This window comes from Nesoenas mayeri, assembly GCF_963082525.1.
Source record: "Nesoenas mayeri genome assembly, chromosome: 21".
Taxonomy (NCBI): domain Eukaryota; kingdom Metazoa; phylum Chordata; class Aves; order Columbiformes; family Columbidae; genus Nesoenas; species Nesoenas mayeri.
Genome location: NC_137571.1, coordinates 5,736,546 through 5,751,454, shown reverse-complemented (window position 1 = coordinate 5,751,454; position 14,909 = coordinate 5,736,546). Strand labels below are relative to the sequence as shown.

The window sequence follows — 14,909 nt, the reverse complement described above, 5'->3', positions numbered from 1 at the left end:
CCATCTCAGGCCAGGAACACTGCACTGGGAGAACATATCCTCAAGTGCTCAGTGGTGGTAGTTTTGTTGGGGTTTTTTTCTTCCTGGAAACTAGTTTTGTGGAGTTTTTCATGTGCGTGCAGCGAGTTGTCTTTCTGCTTGCTGCGTACGACCCGCTGGTCACACAGGTACCGCAAGTAACGATTTCAGTCACTTCCACTGAAAAGCTGATGCTTGGAATGGTGTCGCACCCTCATTTCATGGGGAATAATCGTGTTGCCCATCCGAGGTGACCACCAAAGGTTCTTACAGGGATTTGGATGTACAGTTCACACCTACTCAAGGAAATACCCTCCAAATAAGTGTCCGAGATTACCTGCCATTCGATTCTCGGTGAAGGTGACTTGTGTTCCTAGTAGACACTTTGTATATTGTTTCTGAATTTTCTACATTTTCAAAGTAATAATGTTACAGAGATGCTTGCATATAAAAACATGTATTAGTTTATTGCTTTGAAGGTCATCTAGTGTATTACCACCAGGCCAGTCCCAGGTTCACTGCTAAAGGAGTTGAATGCAAAGGTGGCACTGAAAGAGCGTGCAGTAATTAACAAAGCTCTTGAAGAGAAAAAGGGTGAAAGAATACAATGACGCTGCCTTCAGTTACCGGTAAGTGAAAATTCAAGATTGTTTTATGAAGACAAATGTTTGCCACTAATTGCAAACTTCTTGCTTTGCCAGCTCTTCTGAGCACTGCCTGGAGGACAACAAAAAACTACTTAGCTGGTGCAAGGATGCTTTCAAGTTGAGCCTGAAAAACAAATGAGACAGTAAGTCAAATTAGATTCAACCTACAAAATAAAACTGCATTGCTGTAAAGTGATAAATTAGATATTCAAAGCGAGGAGCTGAGGGATGCTGCAATACTTCACAAGAGAAGCAGGCTGGGGGTTTTTTTCATGAGCTATTTGATTCCTTACTACATGTTTTATAAATTAGCTTTTCATTCTTGGCATGCACACTTGTTGCATTCTGAGAAGAAAAGCGCTGGCCTTGGTTCCATACGATGAAAGGCTCATTTTATAATGTAAAGCATTGAAGAGGAAATTAAATAAAAGCTGTTGAAACAGTGGTCTGAAATCTCTGATTTCAGGCTGGACTGTGTTAGCTAAATGGAGTATTTGGAACACAAACCAACTCTGGGACAAAAGTAGCTGGGAACAGTGAGTTTTTCAGTTCCTGAGACAACTTGACGGCCAATTAGTAGATTGATGGGGGAGTTCCCTGTGCTTGGGGAGCGCGCAGAGCATGAGGCTTCCAGGACTGGCTACAATTGGTCATTTTCTGAACGAATTCTGATTTCTTCTTGCCCAATGTGTACGGTCAAGATTCCATTAATCTGACCTGCTGTTGCCATCATCAGGTTTATTAGCGTTGCCCAATCGCTGACTGAGCGAGGAAGCAGAGAAGGCAAAAGCACAATCTTCCCTAAGAAGGAAATTGTTTTTATATTGATCTAATTAAAAAAATGACAAGTCCTATTTTTTTGCTCACCTTCAGCTGCTGATTTATTTGTTTCAGGAGCTGAACCTCTTCGGCGTGTTTTTTCTCTTCTATCAGTCGCCTTTCGCTTTCACGTTTTTCGATAGCTTCACATTTCGCTTTCTGCTCATTCACTTGTCTTTGCAACTCCCGCTTTTCCTCTTGTAGCTCTGCAATCTTGGAAAAGAGCACAGATCTCTCACGTTTTGCTTGTTAATGATTTTCAGTTAAGATGGGATGAAACTGTATCTTGTACAGTCTTTAAAGTGTTCCAGATGCAAAGCAGACAAGTTAGGAAGCGCAATTAAGGAAAACAGTAGGACAAGTATTTTGAGCTTTACTGCCATCCAGTGGAAATGGAAATAAGTGACTTAAGGATATTACATCTAAAATCTTACATTATGCTGTATCACCTGCAGAAAACTGCTTTATGGGTCTGACAGCCCAACTCACTGTTTTTTCCAAGTCAGCTTTGCCTTTCTCGGCGTGCAGCGCCTTCCGCATGCCAAACGCGACGCTGCTCTCGTACAGCGTCTGGTGAGCGTCGATTGTCATCCGGATTTCATCCCTGACGCGGAGCAGCAACAGCCCTCGCTCTGCACAGTTGATTGTAGTTTCACGGATCAATTCATCTTTAAAGAAAAAAGAGTACAACCACCTCCTTAGAGCAGCTACTGTACGTTTGTGTGGGAATGGGCTTCTTGTCTCTCACCTGTTCTCTGCACCACAAAAGTAACGTGGATTTACTAGAGGTAGTAATAATTTTTTTTGTTACATTACCGCTCTAGCATCAAGTTTTAGCAAAGAAAAGTGGAGTGGTGGTACAGAATCTATGGTAACAGCAGTGATACTGAACAACAACCACTGGCACAGTGAAGATCCCCAGGAGCCTCCTCCTCAGCCAGGCCAGCATTGGCGTTTGACCAGCACCATGTCAGCCGAGCATGTAAGAGTTCTCACACAGGGGTTTAAGTTAGTTAACTGTTGGATTAAGTACAACTAGGGGAATTTTAATCTTCTTCGCATCTTTTACTATTATGATCTGTAGGCGCTTTACGATCTGACAAGAGCGGTTCTGTATAAAAGCCTATGGCTTTGCTGGTGTCAGCAGTGGCATGGGCCGGTGCGAGAGGCAGCTCGCGGTGCTGAACCTCCCGCGGGCGCCGTGCCGGTGCGGTGCTGACCGAAGCACTGCGCGTAGAGCTCCCTGCGCACGGGGCAGATCCCGGTCTCCCGCGCCTGGCGCTGCCGCAGCCGCAGGTCCAGCAGCTCCTGCAGCTGCACCACGTCCACGCGCGTGCTGGGCGTGCTGGACACCTCCTGCACCCAGCGCTGCGTGTCCTCCTCCCACTCCCTGCAACGACAAGCACGGGCTGTCAACGGGCCGGCCCGGCCCCGCGCTGCCCGGTCCGCCCGGGCCCGGCCCCGCTCACCGCGGCGGCAGGATGGCGTTGAGCAGCTCCTGCGGCGGCTTCTCGGCCACGGCCGCTGTGCGGGACGGCGGCGGGACGGGCCCGGCGGCGGCGGGCGTCGGCGGGGTCCCCTTCAGCGGGTGGGCCTGCGGAGAGAGCGGAGCGCGGTGGGCGGTCCGGCCCCGCTCACCCCCGGGGAGCGCCGCCCCGTGCGGCGGCTGCCGGGCCCCGCTCACCCCCGGGGAGCGCTTCTCCGTGCGGCGGGTGACGAGCACCGGCGGGTTGTAGCGCAGCAGCGAGTCCGGCGGCGGGATCATGGCGGCTGCGTCCCGGGTCGCTATGGAGACGGCGCCGTGCGGAGGGCGCGTGCGCAGGCCGGACACGCCTCTGCGCAGGTGCAGAACCGCCCGGGGGCGGTGCCGGCCACACCCGTTCCGCCGGAAGTGCCTGCGGGCGGCGGCGCGCGGGCCGGAAGTGGCGCTCGGTTCGCTTTGTGGCCGCCATGGAGCCGGCGGCCGAGCGGCGGCGGGAGCGGCGGCGGCGGCGGGAGGCGGCGCTGAAGGCCGAGAGGCGCAGCCCCCGGCGCTCCCCGTCCCGCTCGGGCCGGGGCAGCCAGTCTCCGCCGGCCGGGTCGTGCCAGGGCAGCCGCGGCAGGAGCAGCAGGTAGGGCCGCCCGGCGGCCGCGGGCCCCGCGCTGCGCCCGGCCCGGCCGCGGCTCATCCCGCTCTCTTGGCTTCCAGATCGCCCAAGAGGAAGAGCCGGTCGGGGCGGAGGAGCCGGTCCCCGCGCGGCAGGAGGAGCCGCAGCCCGCACCAGGTGAAGGTGAAGCAGGTAAATGGGGGCAGCGGGGCCCGGGCCGGCCCGCCCAGCGGCACCGGCGCCTCGGGCCCTTCCCGGCGGGACTCGGCCGAGCGAGGTACGAAGCCCCTTTCCGCGGCGGTTGCGGTGCTGTCGGCAGCGCGGCGCGGTTGCCCGGTCACACCGCGCCCGGAGCGGAGGACGCGGCCGCCGTCCGCTGGCCCCGCGTTGGTCGGTGCCCGTTGTACGGATCTCAGTGACCTGATGAGGGAACGAGTTTCTCTCGCTTTGTGTCAGACCCGCACGGAACGCGCCCGAGCGCATGTTTTCCAAGCGTAGGATTGTGTGTTTCGTACGAGCCGAGGTAGATTCGCTGCTTTTTCATCCTGGGGTAGGTTAGAAGGGGGGTGGTCAGTAGATCAAGAGAGGTTCTCCTGCCCCTCTGCTCTGCCCTGGGGAGAGCACATCTGGAATATTGTGTCCAGTTCTGGGCCCCTCAGTTCCAGCAGGACAGGGAACTGCTGCAGAGAGTCCAGTGCAGGGCAACAAAGATGCTGCAGGGAGTGGAGCATCTCCCGTGTGAGGAAAGGCTGAGGGAGCTGGGGCTCTTTAGTTTGGAGAAGAGGAGACTGAGTGGTGACCTTATTAATGTTTATAAATATATAAAGGGTGAGTGCCATGAGGATGGAGCCAGGCTCTTCTCGTTGGCAAACAATGATAGGACAAGGGATAATGGGATCAAGCTGGAACACAAAAGGTTCCACTTAAATTTGAGAAAAATCTTCTTCTCAGTAAGGGTGACAGACACTGGAACAGGCTGCCCGGGGGGGTTGTGGAGTCTCCTTCTCTGGAGACATTCAAGACCCACCTGGACATGTTCCTGTGCGACCTCACCTGGGCATTCCTGCTCCAGCAGGGGGATTGGACTAGGTGATCTTTTGAGGTCCCTTCCAATCCCAAACATACTGTGATACTGTGTGATACTGAACACGTCACTGTAAGCGGTTCTTGGTTGCAGGAGCGGGATGATCATTGTCGCAGAGGAAACGAGGAGCGGAAGCAGAGACACCCAACAGAACAAGAACACCGGAGGGACAGGAGCGGGGACAGAGAGCGACACAGAGAGCACTCAGACCGGAGGAAGAATCCAAATGAGAGGCCCGGAGTTCGGGGCCATGAGCGAGAGAGGGATGTTCAGAACATCCACGAGCAGCAAGCGGAGAGGGAGTTTTACAACGAGAGAAGACGGGAGCATCGACAAAATAACGAGGGCAGCGGCATCGACCAGAATCCAGAACTCAGGCAACCTGACAACAAACCTAAAGAAAAAGCTCCTGTCAGCAAGGAGAAACCAAACTTTGAACTGTCTGGCGCACTTCTAGAGGACGCCAACACGTTCCGAGGGGTTGTGATTAAGTACAGCGAGCCCCCCGAGGCTCGGATCCCGAAGAAGCGGTGGCGCCTCTACCCTTTCAAAAACGACGAGTTTCTGCCGGTCATGTACATCCACAGGCAGAGCGCGTATCTGCTGGGCAGGCACCGCCGCATCGCCGACATCCCCATCGACCACCCGTCCTGCTCCAAGCAGCACGCCGTATTCCAGTACCGGTGAGTACGCGCCGCGGCGACTCCAACAGGAGCGTTCAGGAGCTTGTGAGGGAAAAGCAAACATGCAAACAGCCCCAGCTGAGAGGTCTGAGTTTGCTGTAAGTACATGAGAGAGAGAGGGGGAATTTATGTTTGGCTGCTGCGTGTCATCCTAGCAGTAACCAGAAATATCTGTCACTCTTCTCATGTAACCACAAGCCTTTGAGTCAGGCTAATAACCCAGCAGGGTTAAACACAGAACGGTTTGATCATCTAAACTGGAATAAACCAGCGGGTGTAATCGGCAGAACAAGCGTTTCAAGGAGAGGTTTTATTCGCTCGGGTTTTCACAACGGAGGTGGCTGATCTGCGGCGCTGGGAACCGCGGTTACAGCGTCACGGGAGGTTTTTGGAGAGCGCCCTCTGTGTGTGTTGTGGTTGAGCGGGTGCGTTTTGTTTTGGCAGGCTGGTGGAGTACACGCGTGCTGACGGGACCGTGGGCCGCCGCGTCAGGCCCTACATCATCGACCTGGGCTCGGGGAACGGCACGTTCCTCAACAACCAGCGCATCGAGCCCCAGCGCTACTACGAACTGAAGGAGAAGGACGTGCTGAAGTTCGGGTTCAGCAGCAGGGAATACGTTCTTCTCCATGAATCTTCAGATAAATCTGAGGCCAACGCAAAGGACGATGATGATGAGGAGGAGAAGGAGGAAGAGTCTGACAGTTAACGGATGAGGAGGAAGCCGGGGAGGGGGCAGGGGAGAGCAAGTCTTTGCAGCTGCCCATGCATTGGGCTGTAAACATTGGAGCATCGCAGCACTGACGCCTCTTATTGCCTTAAAGTCCTTTTTCTGTTGTTGATCTGTTCTCGTGGTTTATTTTGGGGGACTTCACTGATTATTCATCTTTGATAGTTCTGCATATCAGGGAATACAGATTTTTTCTTCACTTTTTTTGCCCCTGACGAGCAGAATTGCACCTGGATGTGAACGCTCTGATGCTGGAAACACTCAACAAACGTTAAGAGACTGTCCTCTTCTAGGAAGGGTGTGAAACACAGATGGCGAATGTTAAATTATTTTCATTAATTGTTTTGTTGTAGCCCTTTGAAAACGCTACTGAACTGAAATACTAGTTAGAAAGTAACCCAGTGCTTTTTGTAACGCGTCATTTGGTGGAGCTGGCCAAATTCCTTTCCCTGTTAGAAGTTCCAGGCAGGAGCGTTTCCCCGGCAGGTCGTTTGTCTCGTGAAACCCTCCAGGGCCGGACGCTGCGCTGGAACGCGCTGCCTGCGAATTACAGGGTCATCTGGATGGACGTGAACGCTTCCTGGGCTTTTGGGTGACAATACTGGGATTTTGGGGCTGAGGTGGGGTCGGTGTCTGCCCGGGGTGTGCTGCAGCATTCGAGGAGCAGCTCTGCCTCCTTGGTTTGTTCGTGTCACACATAAATACCCTTTCTATGGTCATGTGTTTTAACCAGAGTTTGCACTATTTAAGTTTTATAAAACAGATACTGTCTCTTGGTTAAAATAGTCTTCTCCCCCGTCAAAGAAAACGATGCTTTTGGAAGAGAAAAGACAATTCCACTCGTGGAAAGTACTTGCATCTTGCCTGGTTTTTGGATGTCTCCTCCCCGTGGTTTGCTTTATGGTATAAGAAATGTATATTTTCCACACTGTTCTGTGGTCAGGAGCTCTCCCTACCTGCTGTGTATATACCTGCTGTATACAAGTGTTGCATTTTGTATACACGGGCTCCAACATTGATGGTGTAAATATGGGGCATTGATGCCAGTTTTCAAGCAGTGGGCAGAGCGAGTTTTGACTAGGAGGATCTCCTTTATATATGCTCTAGGGATTTTTAAATAAAGAATTTGTAAATTTAACCCTTAATTTAGTTGTAATATTTTTCTAGTGTCCCTTTTTTGTTTCCTTTAATACTCCCCGAAGCCAATGAACTTCCAGTGTTCATTTCAGTACTAGAGACACCGAGTAAGTTTATTAATAAAAAGAGAGTGGGTGATTTGTGTAGGGGGGAGCGCGGAGGGTTTGTGCCGCACCCCGGGGGCTCTTTGTCCCGGTTCACACTTAGAAACGGCAAATACCCGGGGGGGTCGGGGCAGGGCCGGGTGGGGGGTCGGGGCAGGACCCCCAGCAGGACGCGGCGGCAGCTCCAGCGCCCGGTTCGGTGGCAGCGGCTGCGACGGCTGTTCCGAACCGGCTGCTTCTCCCCGAAGCGGGGGCGCAGAGCCGGGACGCTCCGCAGGCGGCCCCGCTCGGTACCGGACACCCGGCGGACACCGGGGCCGCCCCGCAGCCGTGTGCGCGGGTCCCCGTGCCGGCGGGCGGGCTCGGGGCGGGGCCGGGCGGGCTCGGGGCGGGGCCGGGCGGGCTCGGGGCGCGGCCGGGCGGGCTCGGGGCGGGGCCGGGCGGGCTCGGGGCGGAGCGGCGGGGCCGGTCCCGCTCGGCGCTGCCCCCGGCGGCCCCTCCCGGCAGCGCAGCCGCCGCCCCGCCCCGCCCGGCCCGCGCAGCCGCCGCCGCCATGGCCGCGCTGCACGCCAAGGCCGGCGGGCCCCCGCAGATCCCCGACACCCGCCGGGAACTGGCCGAGCTGGTGAAGCGCAAGCAGGAGCTGGCGGTGAGCGGCGGGGCCGGGGCGGCGGGGCCGGGCCGGGGCGGGCGGGCGGCGGGGCCGGGGCCGGGGCGGGCGGGGGCCGGGCCCGCTCCATGGCCGCGCCGGGCCCGCTCCATGGCCGCGCTGTGCCCGGCAGGAGACGCTGGCCAACCTGGAGCGGCAGATCTACGCCTTCGAGGGCAGCTACCTGGAGGACACGCAGATGTACGGGAACATCATCCGCGGCTGGGACCGCTACCTCACCAACCAGAAGTGAGTCCGGGGCCGCCGCCGGTGCCGCCGGTGCCGCCCGCCGGGCCCCCGCCATGCCGCTTCTCTCCGTTTCAGGAACTCCAACAGCAAAAACGACCGCAGGAACCGCAAGTTCAAGGAGGCCGAACGGCTCTTCAGCAAGTCGTCGGTCACGTCGGCAGCGGTGAGTGCCAGGCTGTCCCCGTCCCCGTCCCGCCCTGCTCCTCCCGGCTGCCGGGGCTGCTGCAGGACCCGTTTTCCATTTGAGCCCCGACCCTGAGCATCTTCGCTCCCCTTGCAGCCTCTTTCCAAACCCCTTTTCCTGCTGCCCAGAGAGGTGAAAGGAACCACTGTCAAGAGCCACCTGTGCCACACACTTGTCACTGCCACCTGTGTCTTTTTCTCTTTGCTTCGACCCCCGTTGTGCTGTGCGAGTGCTGGGCCATAAGCCCTTCCAGGCAAAGGCCTGATGTGTCTTTCTCTGTGCAGTGATCTCTGTGGCTTTGGAGCATTTGAAAAGGGGTAAGCGAATTCCTGCCTTCATTAACACCCTTTTTGGTTTTCTAGGCGGTCAGCGCGTTAGCTGGAGTCCAGGACCAGCTCATTGAGAAGCGTAAGTCACTTCTTAATTCCTCTCAGAGCCTGGGAAGAGCTGCATTCTCCCCACACGTCAGCTCCCCGGGTCGCGTGGGTCCGTGCTGCTCCCGCGTGGGTCCGTGCTGCTCCCGCGTGGGTCCGTGCTGCTCCCGCGTGGGTCCGTGCTGCTCCCGCGTGGGTCCGTGCTGCTCCCGCGTGGGTCCGTACTCCCGCGTGGGTCCGTGCTGCTCCCGCGTGGGTCCGTACTCCCGCATGGGTCCATGCTGCTCCCGCGTGGGTCCGTACTCCCGCGTGGGTCCGTGCTCCCGCGTGGGTCCGTGCTGCTCCCGCGTGGGTCCGTGCTGCTCCCGTCCTCGGGGGCTCCCGAGCGCTCCAGGTCAGCAAAGTGGCGCTGGGAAGGAACAGAAGTAAAGTTGAGCTTCTTTTCTCAGGTCAACCTTTATGCTCAGCAAGGATTTATTGTGCATCAAACTTATTCTTGGTGCTCTTTGAAGCGGCTCGGATTGCTGAGGCAACCGCCTGCAAGTCACTTGCAAGTGACACAGGGAGGAGCCGCTTTGTTCAGGATTTTAAGATATGTTTTTGCGTGGTTCAGCCGCCGAGGAGGCAGCTTCACACCTCTTCCTCAGGTTCACTTATTTCCCGCTGGTGCTGCAATGCTCAGCCTGTCTCTGCTGCCCCGGGCGCTGTTTCTGGGGGTCGCTGCGGTGCGGGGCTCTGCTGGAGTGTAACCTTGTGCTCGTTCCCCTTTGTCGCGCTCCAGGGGAGCCAGGCAGTGGCACAGAAAGTGACACTTCTCCAGACTTTCACAATCAGGAGAACGAGCCCAACCAGGAGGATGCTGAGGAGCTGGACGGGTCTGTGCAGGGGGTGAAGCCCCAGAAAGCTGCATCCTCCACTTCGTCCGGGAGCCACCACAGCAGCCACAAAAAACGGAAGAACAAAAACCGACACAGGTTAGTGGCACCAGCAGCCTTCTTGTGCCTTCTGAGTGCCTGGCTCTCGGTGAATCACCTTTATTGTGTGAAGGAACCAGTAATTTGTCAGAATGTCGAGCAGCTCAGGTCCTTGTTGTGGCATTTCTCTGCTTTTCGGTTGTGTGTGTCCTGTTCGGCTCTCGCAGCAGCACAACCTGCCGTCCGCAGAGCCACACAGGATAGGAATGGCAATAGTTTCTTTGGGAGAGAAGGTGAAAGAGGAAAGTGGAATATTTTGGGGGTTGTGGACGCTCTTCACTCAGATTTCCCCTCCAAGCCCTTTCAGTTTGCAGTGCCCCAAACTGAGTCTCTTTGGATTGTCACATGGAAGGGTTGCTTTGTCACCTTAACCTCAAACTCGCCCGAAATGAAGCTTTCCCGAGCTCTTCATGGTGAACTGAAGGTTTGTCTGCAGCGTCGTGGGCTGGGGGCTCACAAATCTGGAATAACCCCCTGGCCTCCCCATGCTCCCCATGGGCCAACACAACCTGCTGCCACCCAGTCCCGCGGCCCCTGCGCCGAGGGACAGGACATGGGAGTCACTCCCCAAGGGGAAATAATCCCTGTAAATCCACGTTTTTAGAGAGAGGAGACGCTGCAGACACAGCCTCTTCTGAAATGATTGCTGGAACTGGTGCCTAAAGATTATTAGAGTGAAGGAGCTTTTAAAAATCAAACGTTCTTGCTAACGTTGAGCTTGTTGCCTTCATGTATGGGTGGGCTTTCCTCTTTAGGGGCCCGTCCCATGAAATTACAAGAGAAATGGTGGAAATGTGCAGGTTTCTGGGGGCAGGATGGTTTGGGAGATGCAGAGGTAGGTACAGCACCTGGAAAACGTTTAACTCCTTTTCCTCCTTCGTTGGGTTTTGAGCCGCTAGCATATCTTTAATTCTTAGATCAGAATTGTCTTCCTACGGTCTTAATTGGGCCGACATCCTGAAGTGCTGGGTGTCCCTTTGGGAACACAAAGCAGGTCAAAACTCTTTATTTTTGCCTTTAGATAATTGGCAAGAAGTTCGGGAATAACACCAGAACCTACATCTTTAAGCAAGCTCTGAGAAATAAGCTGTAAATTGAAGTGCAGCTTAAGACAGGTGCTGTTTCAGAGATGACACGGCCAGCAAAACAACCCACTGCAGGCGCCGGGGGGTGCACCGAAAATGCTGGAAATGATAGAAATGCTTTGGGTTGGTTGCATAACCTGGACTTAAGCGCCGGGATGAGGCGGCTGCACCCACAGGTCCTGCTGCCCTGGGGTCTCTCCTGCGTCCGCCCTGGGACAGCGATTCGTGTCACCCTGAGGGACGCAGACACATTGCAGTTAGGAGCTGAGGCTCTGTAACGCTTGGCATGGCCAGACGGAGAGATGATGATTAATAGAAGAGAAGTTTATCTGTGATAAAAACACTGGTAAAATTCTGCATGCCGTTACTGGCGGTCCACCCCCTGAAACTGGTAGGAGACCAAGCAATTTCCAAGTCTCTCTAGGTTACAAAGGGTGAAGCAGCCGCAGCCTGTTGAGAGCAGAGCTGAGCGCTTAAAATGGGACAGACAGGGCTGTTCCTTGGGTGCGCTGGAATGATGTTTATTTCAAAAATAAGGCAATCCTGGTGTTTCTTTTTGCTCAGAAGCTCTTCCATGTGCCAGCAGAGGTGTGAGCTCTGGGCGCTGTTGTGCAGAGCTGGTTGTGCTGGTGAGAGCGGGGGGAATGGGCTCGGACGGGGCTGAACTGGGGACGTCCCAGCGGTTGAACGCAGGAGGCAGCTGAAGTCACAGTGTCATTATCGGGGCCACCACAGGAACACAAAGATGAGCGTTTTCTCTTCTATCAGCGCTTTTCGTGGCTAAAAAGTATTTCAGGAGGAAGCAAAACTGTTTCCACCGAGAACCCCAGTGCTGAGGAGACGCAGCTGCTCTGGTGACAAGTGGGGTGGGATTGTCCCCAGGCTGTAATTACCAGTTAACCGGGCTGTGGAGGGGCAGGATGAGGGTCGGTCGGGTGCTCATCCCGGACCAGCGTTGCTTCGCTGTCACAATCTGGACACTCGGGGCTTTTCCCACTCCATGGGGTTCCCTGTGCACTGAACCGCTCTGCCCTGCACCCCCGCTCCCAAAAACGCGGCCGGGGGGGACCCTGCATTCCCACATCGGGGGAGCTTTTTGTGCCCAGCTCTGCTTAAGAAACCTTAAGAACTTTATGGCATTTGAACACTGGCTTTATTATTTTTTAAAATTTTATTTTATTATTTTTTTTTTTTTAGTGATCTCGCTAGGGTGGCTAATCAACTAATTTATTTAATTCATTAGTATATTAATTTCTATTGCTTTCTTCCTTTCAAATGCTGCCCCTCAGCCCGTCTGGCATGTTTGATTATGACTTTGAGTAAGTTTGACTTGAATTAGTACTTGTGCTGTGTTGTTAGTGTGTAGACACCGATGTGCCTTTTGAGACCTTTCTAACCCATAGTTTATCTGTTTAATTGTAGGTATGTATATTAGGTTAGGCTGGGAAGTTTTTTTTAAAAACAGAAAAGCGTGATGGAGGTAACATTTTATTTAATAACTTCAGCAAAATTAAATTAACTTCACTCTTCTTTACCTTTCCGTTTCGTTTTTTAAATATATCAACTTTTTAACTTAAAAATCTTAGTTTAAAAACTGATTCTTCTGGCTTTGCTTAAGGAGATTAGTGTAGACTTGGATATTTCCTGCTGGAAAAATGTAATGAACTCAGTACCTCTGCCTCATGTAATCCCTGTCCTCTTAAACTCCTGCCTATCTCTAGTCCTAGTAAATAACCATTACCACTATGTCTGAGTAATTACCCATGGCATAGTTACACATCTAACAAATTAACGTAGAGCATGCGTATTTAACCCGAGCTCTTTATGCTGCGTAACTCCCCTGTGATTTTTATTACGAACCTTTATTAACTCTCTTTGTGAGTGGCCGGAATATGCATTTTGCCAAATAATAAAGAATCCACTCTCGGTCTCTTTGCTGCTCTCTGGTCCAGTACCACTGGGACAGCGATTTGGCTCAGCCCAATTGAGAATGTGGATTGAATTAACCAAATAGTCTTTGTTGTAGCCTGTGCCATATGCAGTAGCTGGTTCTTTGAACTCTGGTCTTGGTTTAATGTATTGAAATGGACATTTCTCTTATCTTTCCAACCACAGGATTGATCTCAAGTTAAACAAAAAGCCAAGAGCCGTAAGTATCAGTGCTCTGTCCTTGTTTTCATTGCTCATCTCTAGACTGGCTGACTCCCACCCTTTCCGAGCCTCCCTCTGCTGTAATTCAAGACCTTGTTTTCATGGTTGAGGAGTATCGTGGTATGAAATAAGCATTGTCTTGTGGATTTAACAGTAAATGAGCCCAGGCCGGCTTGTTACGAAGCGAGGTCGCAGTCAATTCCTATGCAAAAAGCTGGTTTGTGTCTTATTATCTTGTCATGATCCGGAGCATTAAAAGCATCTGGTTTGAGTTGATGCACTCAGGTTTTAAAGGGTCCTTTCTTTGGAATGTAAATATCTCTTTGCTGTTTTGCCTGCAACTAATGGTGTGTAGGAATGAGAGAAGCCTGAGCAGCCCAGCTCTGATGCAGAACTGGAGGCGGAAAGGTCGTAACGTGCCTGTCGTTGCCTTTCTCCGCAGGACTACTAGAGTCACGGGTGCCGATGCCGCTGGGGTTTAGGTCCACGAGTCCCCTCCGAGAACACCGCCCGTGGGCTGAAGGAGCAGGACGGCAGCTCTGCCCACGCTCCGCGGACGGAGCCGCTCGCTCTAAAGAACTTAACGGGGGGGAAGAAAACCTTGGGCCATGTCCTGCGCATCGTTTCTCGGTCCCGCGGTTGCAGGGGGCGCAGCAGCAGCGGCAGATGGGGTTCCCGAATTCCACCTCCATCCGGAGCTCCTAAACGTGGCTGCTCCTGCTGCTGCCGCCCCCTCATCTGCAAACCCATGGGGGTGTTTCTTTCTCCACTGGAACCGGGGTATGAGTCAGTACGTCCATCCGTGTTGTAGGGCTTAGATTACTTTTGTTGCTGATACTTCGCTTTGTAGTTTAATTTTCGTTTTGGGGTTGGTGTGTATTTTGTTGTTGTTGTGTTGGGTTTTTTTCTTTTTTTAAACCAAAGTGTATAGTTAACAAATTGACTTTTGGTTTCTTTATTTTAATCCATGTAAAGTGGAAGGTTCTTCATTTTGTGGAACAGCTGATTTTGATTCTTACTCAAGCAGAGAAGGGGGGGTGAACCCTTTTCTCCCACCACCATCCCCTAAAGCTCATGCAGTGCTTTCAGCTGCAGGGAAGGCTGGAGCTCAGACCCCTCTTGCTCTTTCCCATCTTTGAGGCTGGGTGGATTCTCTTTTTAATACAAACTTCTGTCATTTGTACATAAACAATAAAAGTTACGTGTTTGTCTCTCTTCTCCTGCTTCATTCAGTTCAAAATTTGACTCCTAGTGCTTTTTTATTCTCCGTCTGCTGTATGAAGACGTTGCTGGAATGCTTCCACCTTCTTGTGGGAGCTGTTCCTTGTCTCGTGACCCTGAGGAGGATTCCTTGCTGCTTGCTTTCCTCTGGTAGACAAAACACCGAGTACTTGAAAGGGTTGCCAGGCACTAATCTCCAGCTGTGTTCCACTAATCCCGCTTCAAGGTAGGATGGGGATGTGAGTCAGTTCTTACAGCTCCTGGCGCGCCGCCCGCGGATCAGGAGCTTGTGACAGGAGCTGGGTCAAGACATCAGTGCTGGTGCGGGAACAGGCGCCGCTTCTCTCAAGGGGGGAGTTGCTTCTGTGGCTCCTGTTTTCCTGCACCCCGGGAAGACTTGTGTCACCTACAGCCCCGGTGCCAACACACGTCCTTGTCCCCAGGGACAGCTCGTCCCGTCCTGCTGCCCCTCCGCTTTCCTGGGGCGCTGCAAAGGCAAATGTCTAAGTGAAGCTGCCCTATGGCAATGAAAGCTGAAAGTAGCGATTAAAAATAAATCATGAGTCCCGAACAGAGCAAATGGGGAGGGGAAGGGTGGCAGAGCAGCAACTGCCCTCAGAGCCACCACAGGTGGAGCGGGAGAGACACTAATCCCTGCACAACCTCGTCACCAAGAGGATTAGCAGGAGTTTATCCAGTCCGAGCAGGAGGGT

General features: G+C 53.6%; 3 protein-coding genes across 11 annotated transcripts; 2 read left to right on the top strand and 1 right to left on the bottom strand.

The window, feature by feature from the left end:
* Positions 1 to 659: 659 nt before the first annotated feature.
* Positions 660 to 3,251, bottom strand: DNALI1 (dynein axonemal light intermediate chain 1; the record flags this gene model as incomplete). 3 transcript variants are annotated; one of them, XM_080357442.1, is made up of 6 exons in its annotated part: positions 660 to 789; positions 1,533 to 1,697; positions 1,974 to 2,152; positions 2,705 to 2,874; positions 2,954 to 3,078; positions 3,169 to 3,251. In XM_080357442.1, the coding sequence occupies 6 exons, from the start codon at positions 3,247 to 3,249 to the stop codon at positions 754 to 756; spliced, it is 756 nt and encodes a 251-aa protein (XP_080213568.1). In that variant the 3' UTR covers positions 660 to 753. The 3 variants fall into 3 exon arrangements, with proteins under 3 accessions (XP_080213568.1, XP_080213567.1, XP_080213569.1); XM_080357441.1 differs by having other exon boundaries at positions 2,954 to 3,249; XM_080357443.1 differs by lacking the exons at positions 660 to 789; positions 1,533 to 1,697 and adding an exon at positions 1,724 to 1,779 and having other exon boundaries at positions 2,954 to 3,249.
* A 124-nt stretch (positions 3,252 to 3,375) lies between these two features.
* Positions 3,376 to 7,204, top strand: SNIP1 (Smad nuclear interacting protein 1). Of its 2 annotated transcripts, none has more exons than XM_080357440.1 (4): positions 3,376 to 3,595; positions 3,673 to 3,748; positions 4,749 to 5,338; positions 5,783 to 7,204. In XM_080357440.1, exons 1-4 carry the CDS (start codon positions 3,435 to 3,437, stop codon positions 6,045 to 6,047), a joined length of 1,092 nt encoding a protein of 363 aa, XP_080213566.1. In that variant the 5' UTR covers positions 3,376 to 3,434; the 3' UTR covers positions 6,048 to 7,204. The 2 variants fall into 2 exon arrangements, with proteins under 2 accessions (XP_080213566.1, XP_080213565.1); XM_080357439.1 differs by having other exon boundaries at positions 3,673 to 3,763.
* A 550-nt stretch (positions 7,205 to 7,754) lies between these two features.
* Positions 7,755 to 14,192, top strand: MEAF6 (MYST/Esa1 associated factor 6). 6 transcript variants are annotated; one of them, XR_013923118.1, is made up of 9 exons: positions 7,755 to 7,958; positions 8,092 to 8,207; positions 8,283 to 8,370; positions 8,754 to 8,799; positions 9,547 to 9,739; positions 12,114 to 12,143; positions 12,247 to 12,304; positions 12,940 to 12,973; positions 13,418 to 14,192. XR_013923118.1 is itself a non-coding variant. In XM_080357446.1 (8 exons), the coding sequence occupies exons 1-8, from the start codon at positions 7,863 to 7,865 to the stop codon at positions 13,424 to 13,426; spliced, it is 585 nt and encodes a 194-aa protein (XP_080213572.1). In that variant the 5' UTR covers positions 7,755 to 7,862; the 3' UTR covers positions 13,427 to 14,192. The 6 variants fall into 6 exon arrangements, 4 of the variants coding, with proteins under 4 accessions (XP_080213572.1, XP_080213571.1, XP_080213573.1 ...); XR_013923117.1 differs by lacking the exon at positions 12,114 to 12,143; XM_080357446.1 differs by lacking the exon at positions 12,247 to 12,304 and having other exon boundaries at positions 8,310 to 8,370.
* The last annotated feature ends 717 nt before the right edge of the window (positions 14,193 to 14,909 follow it).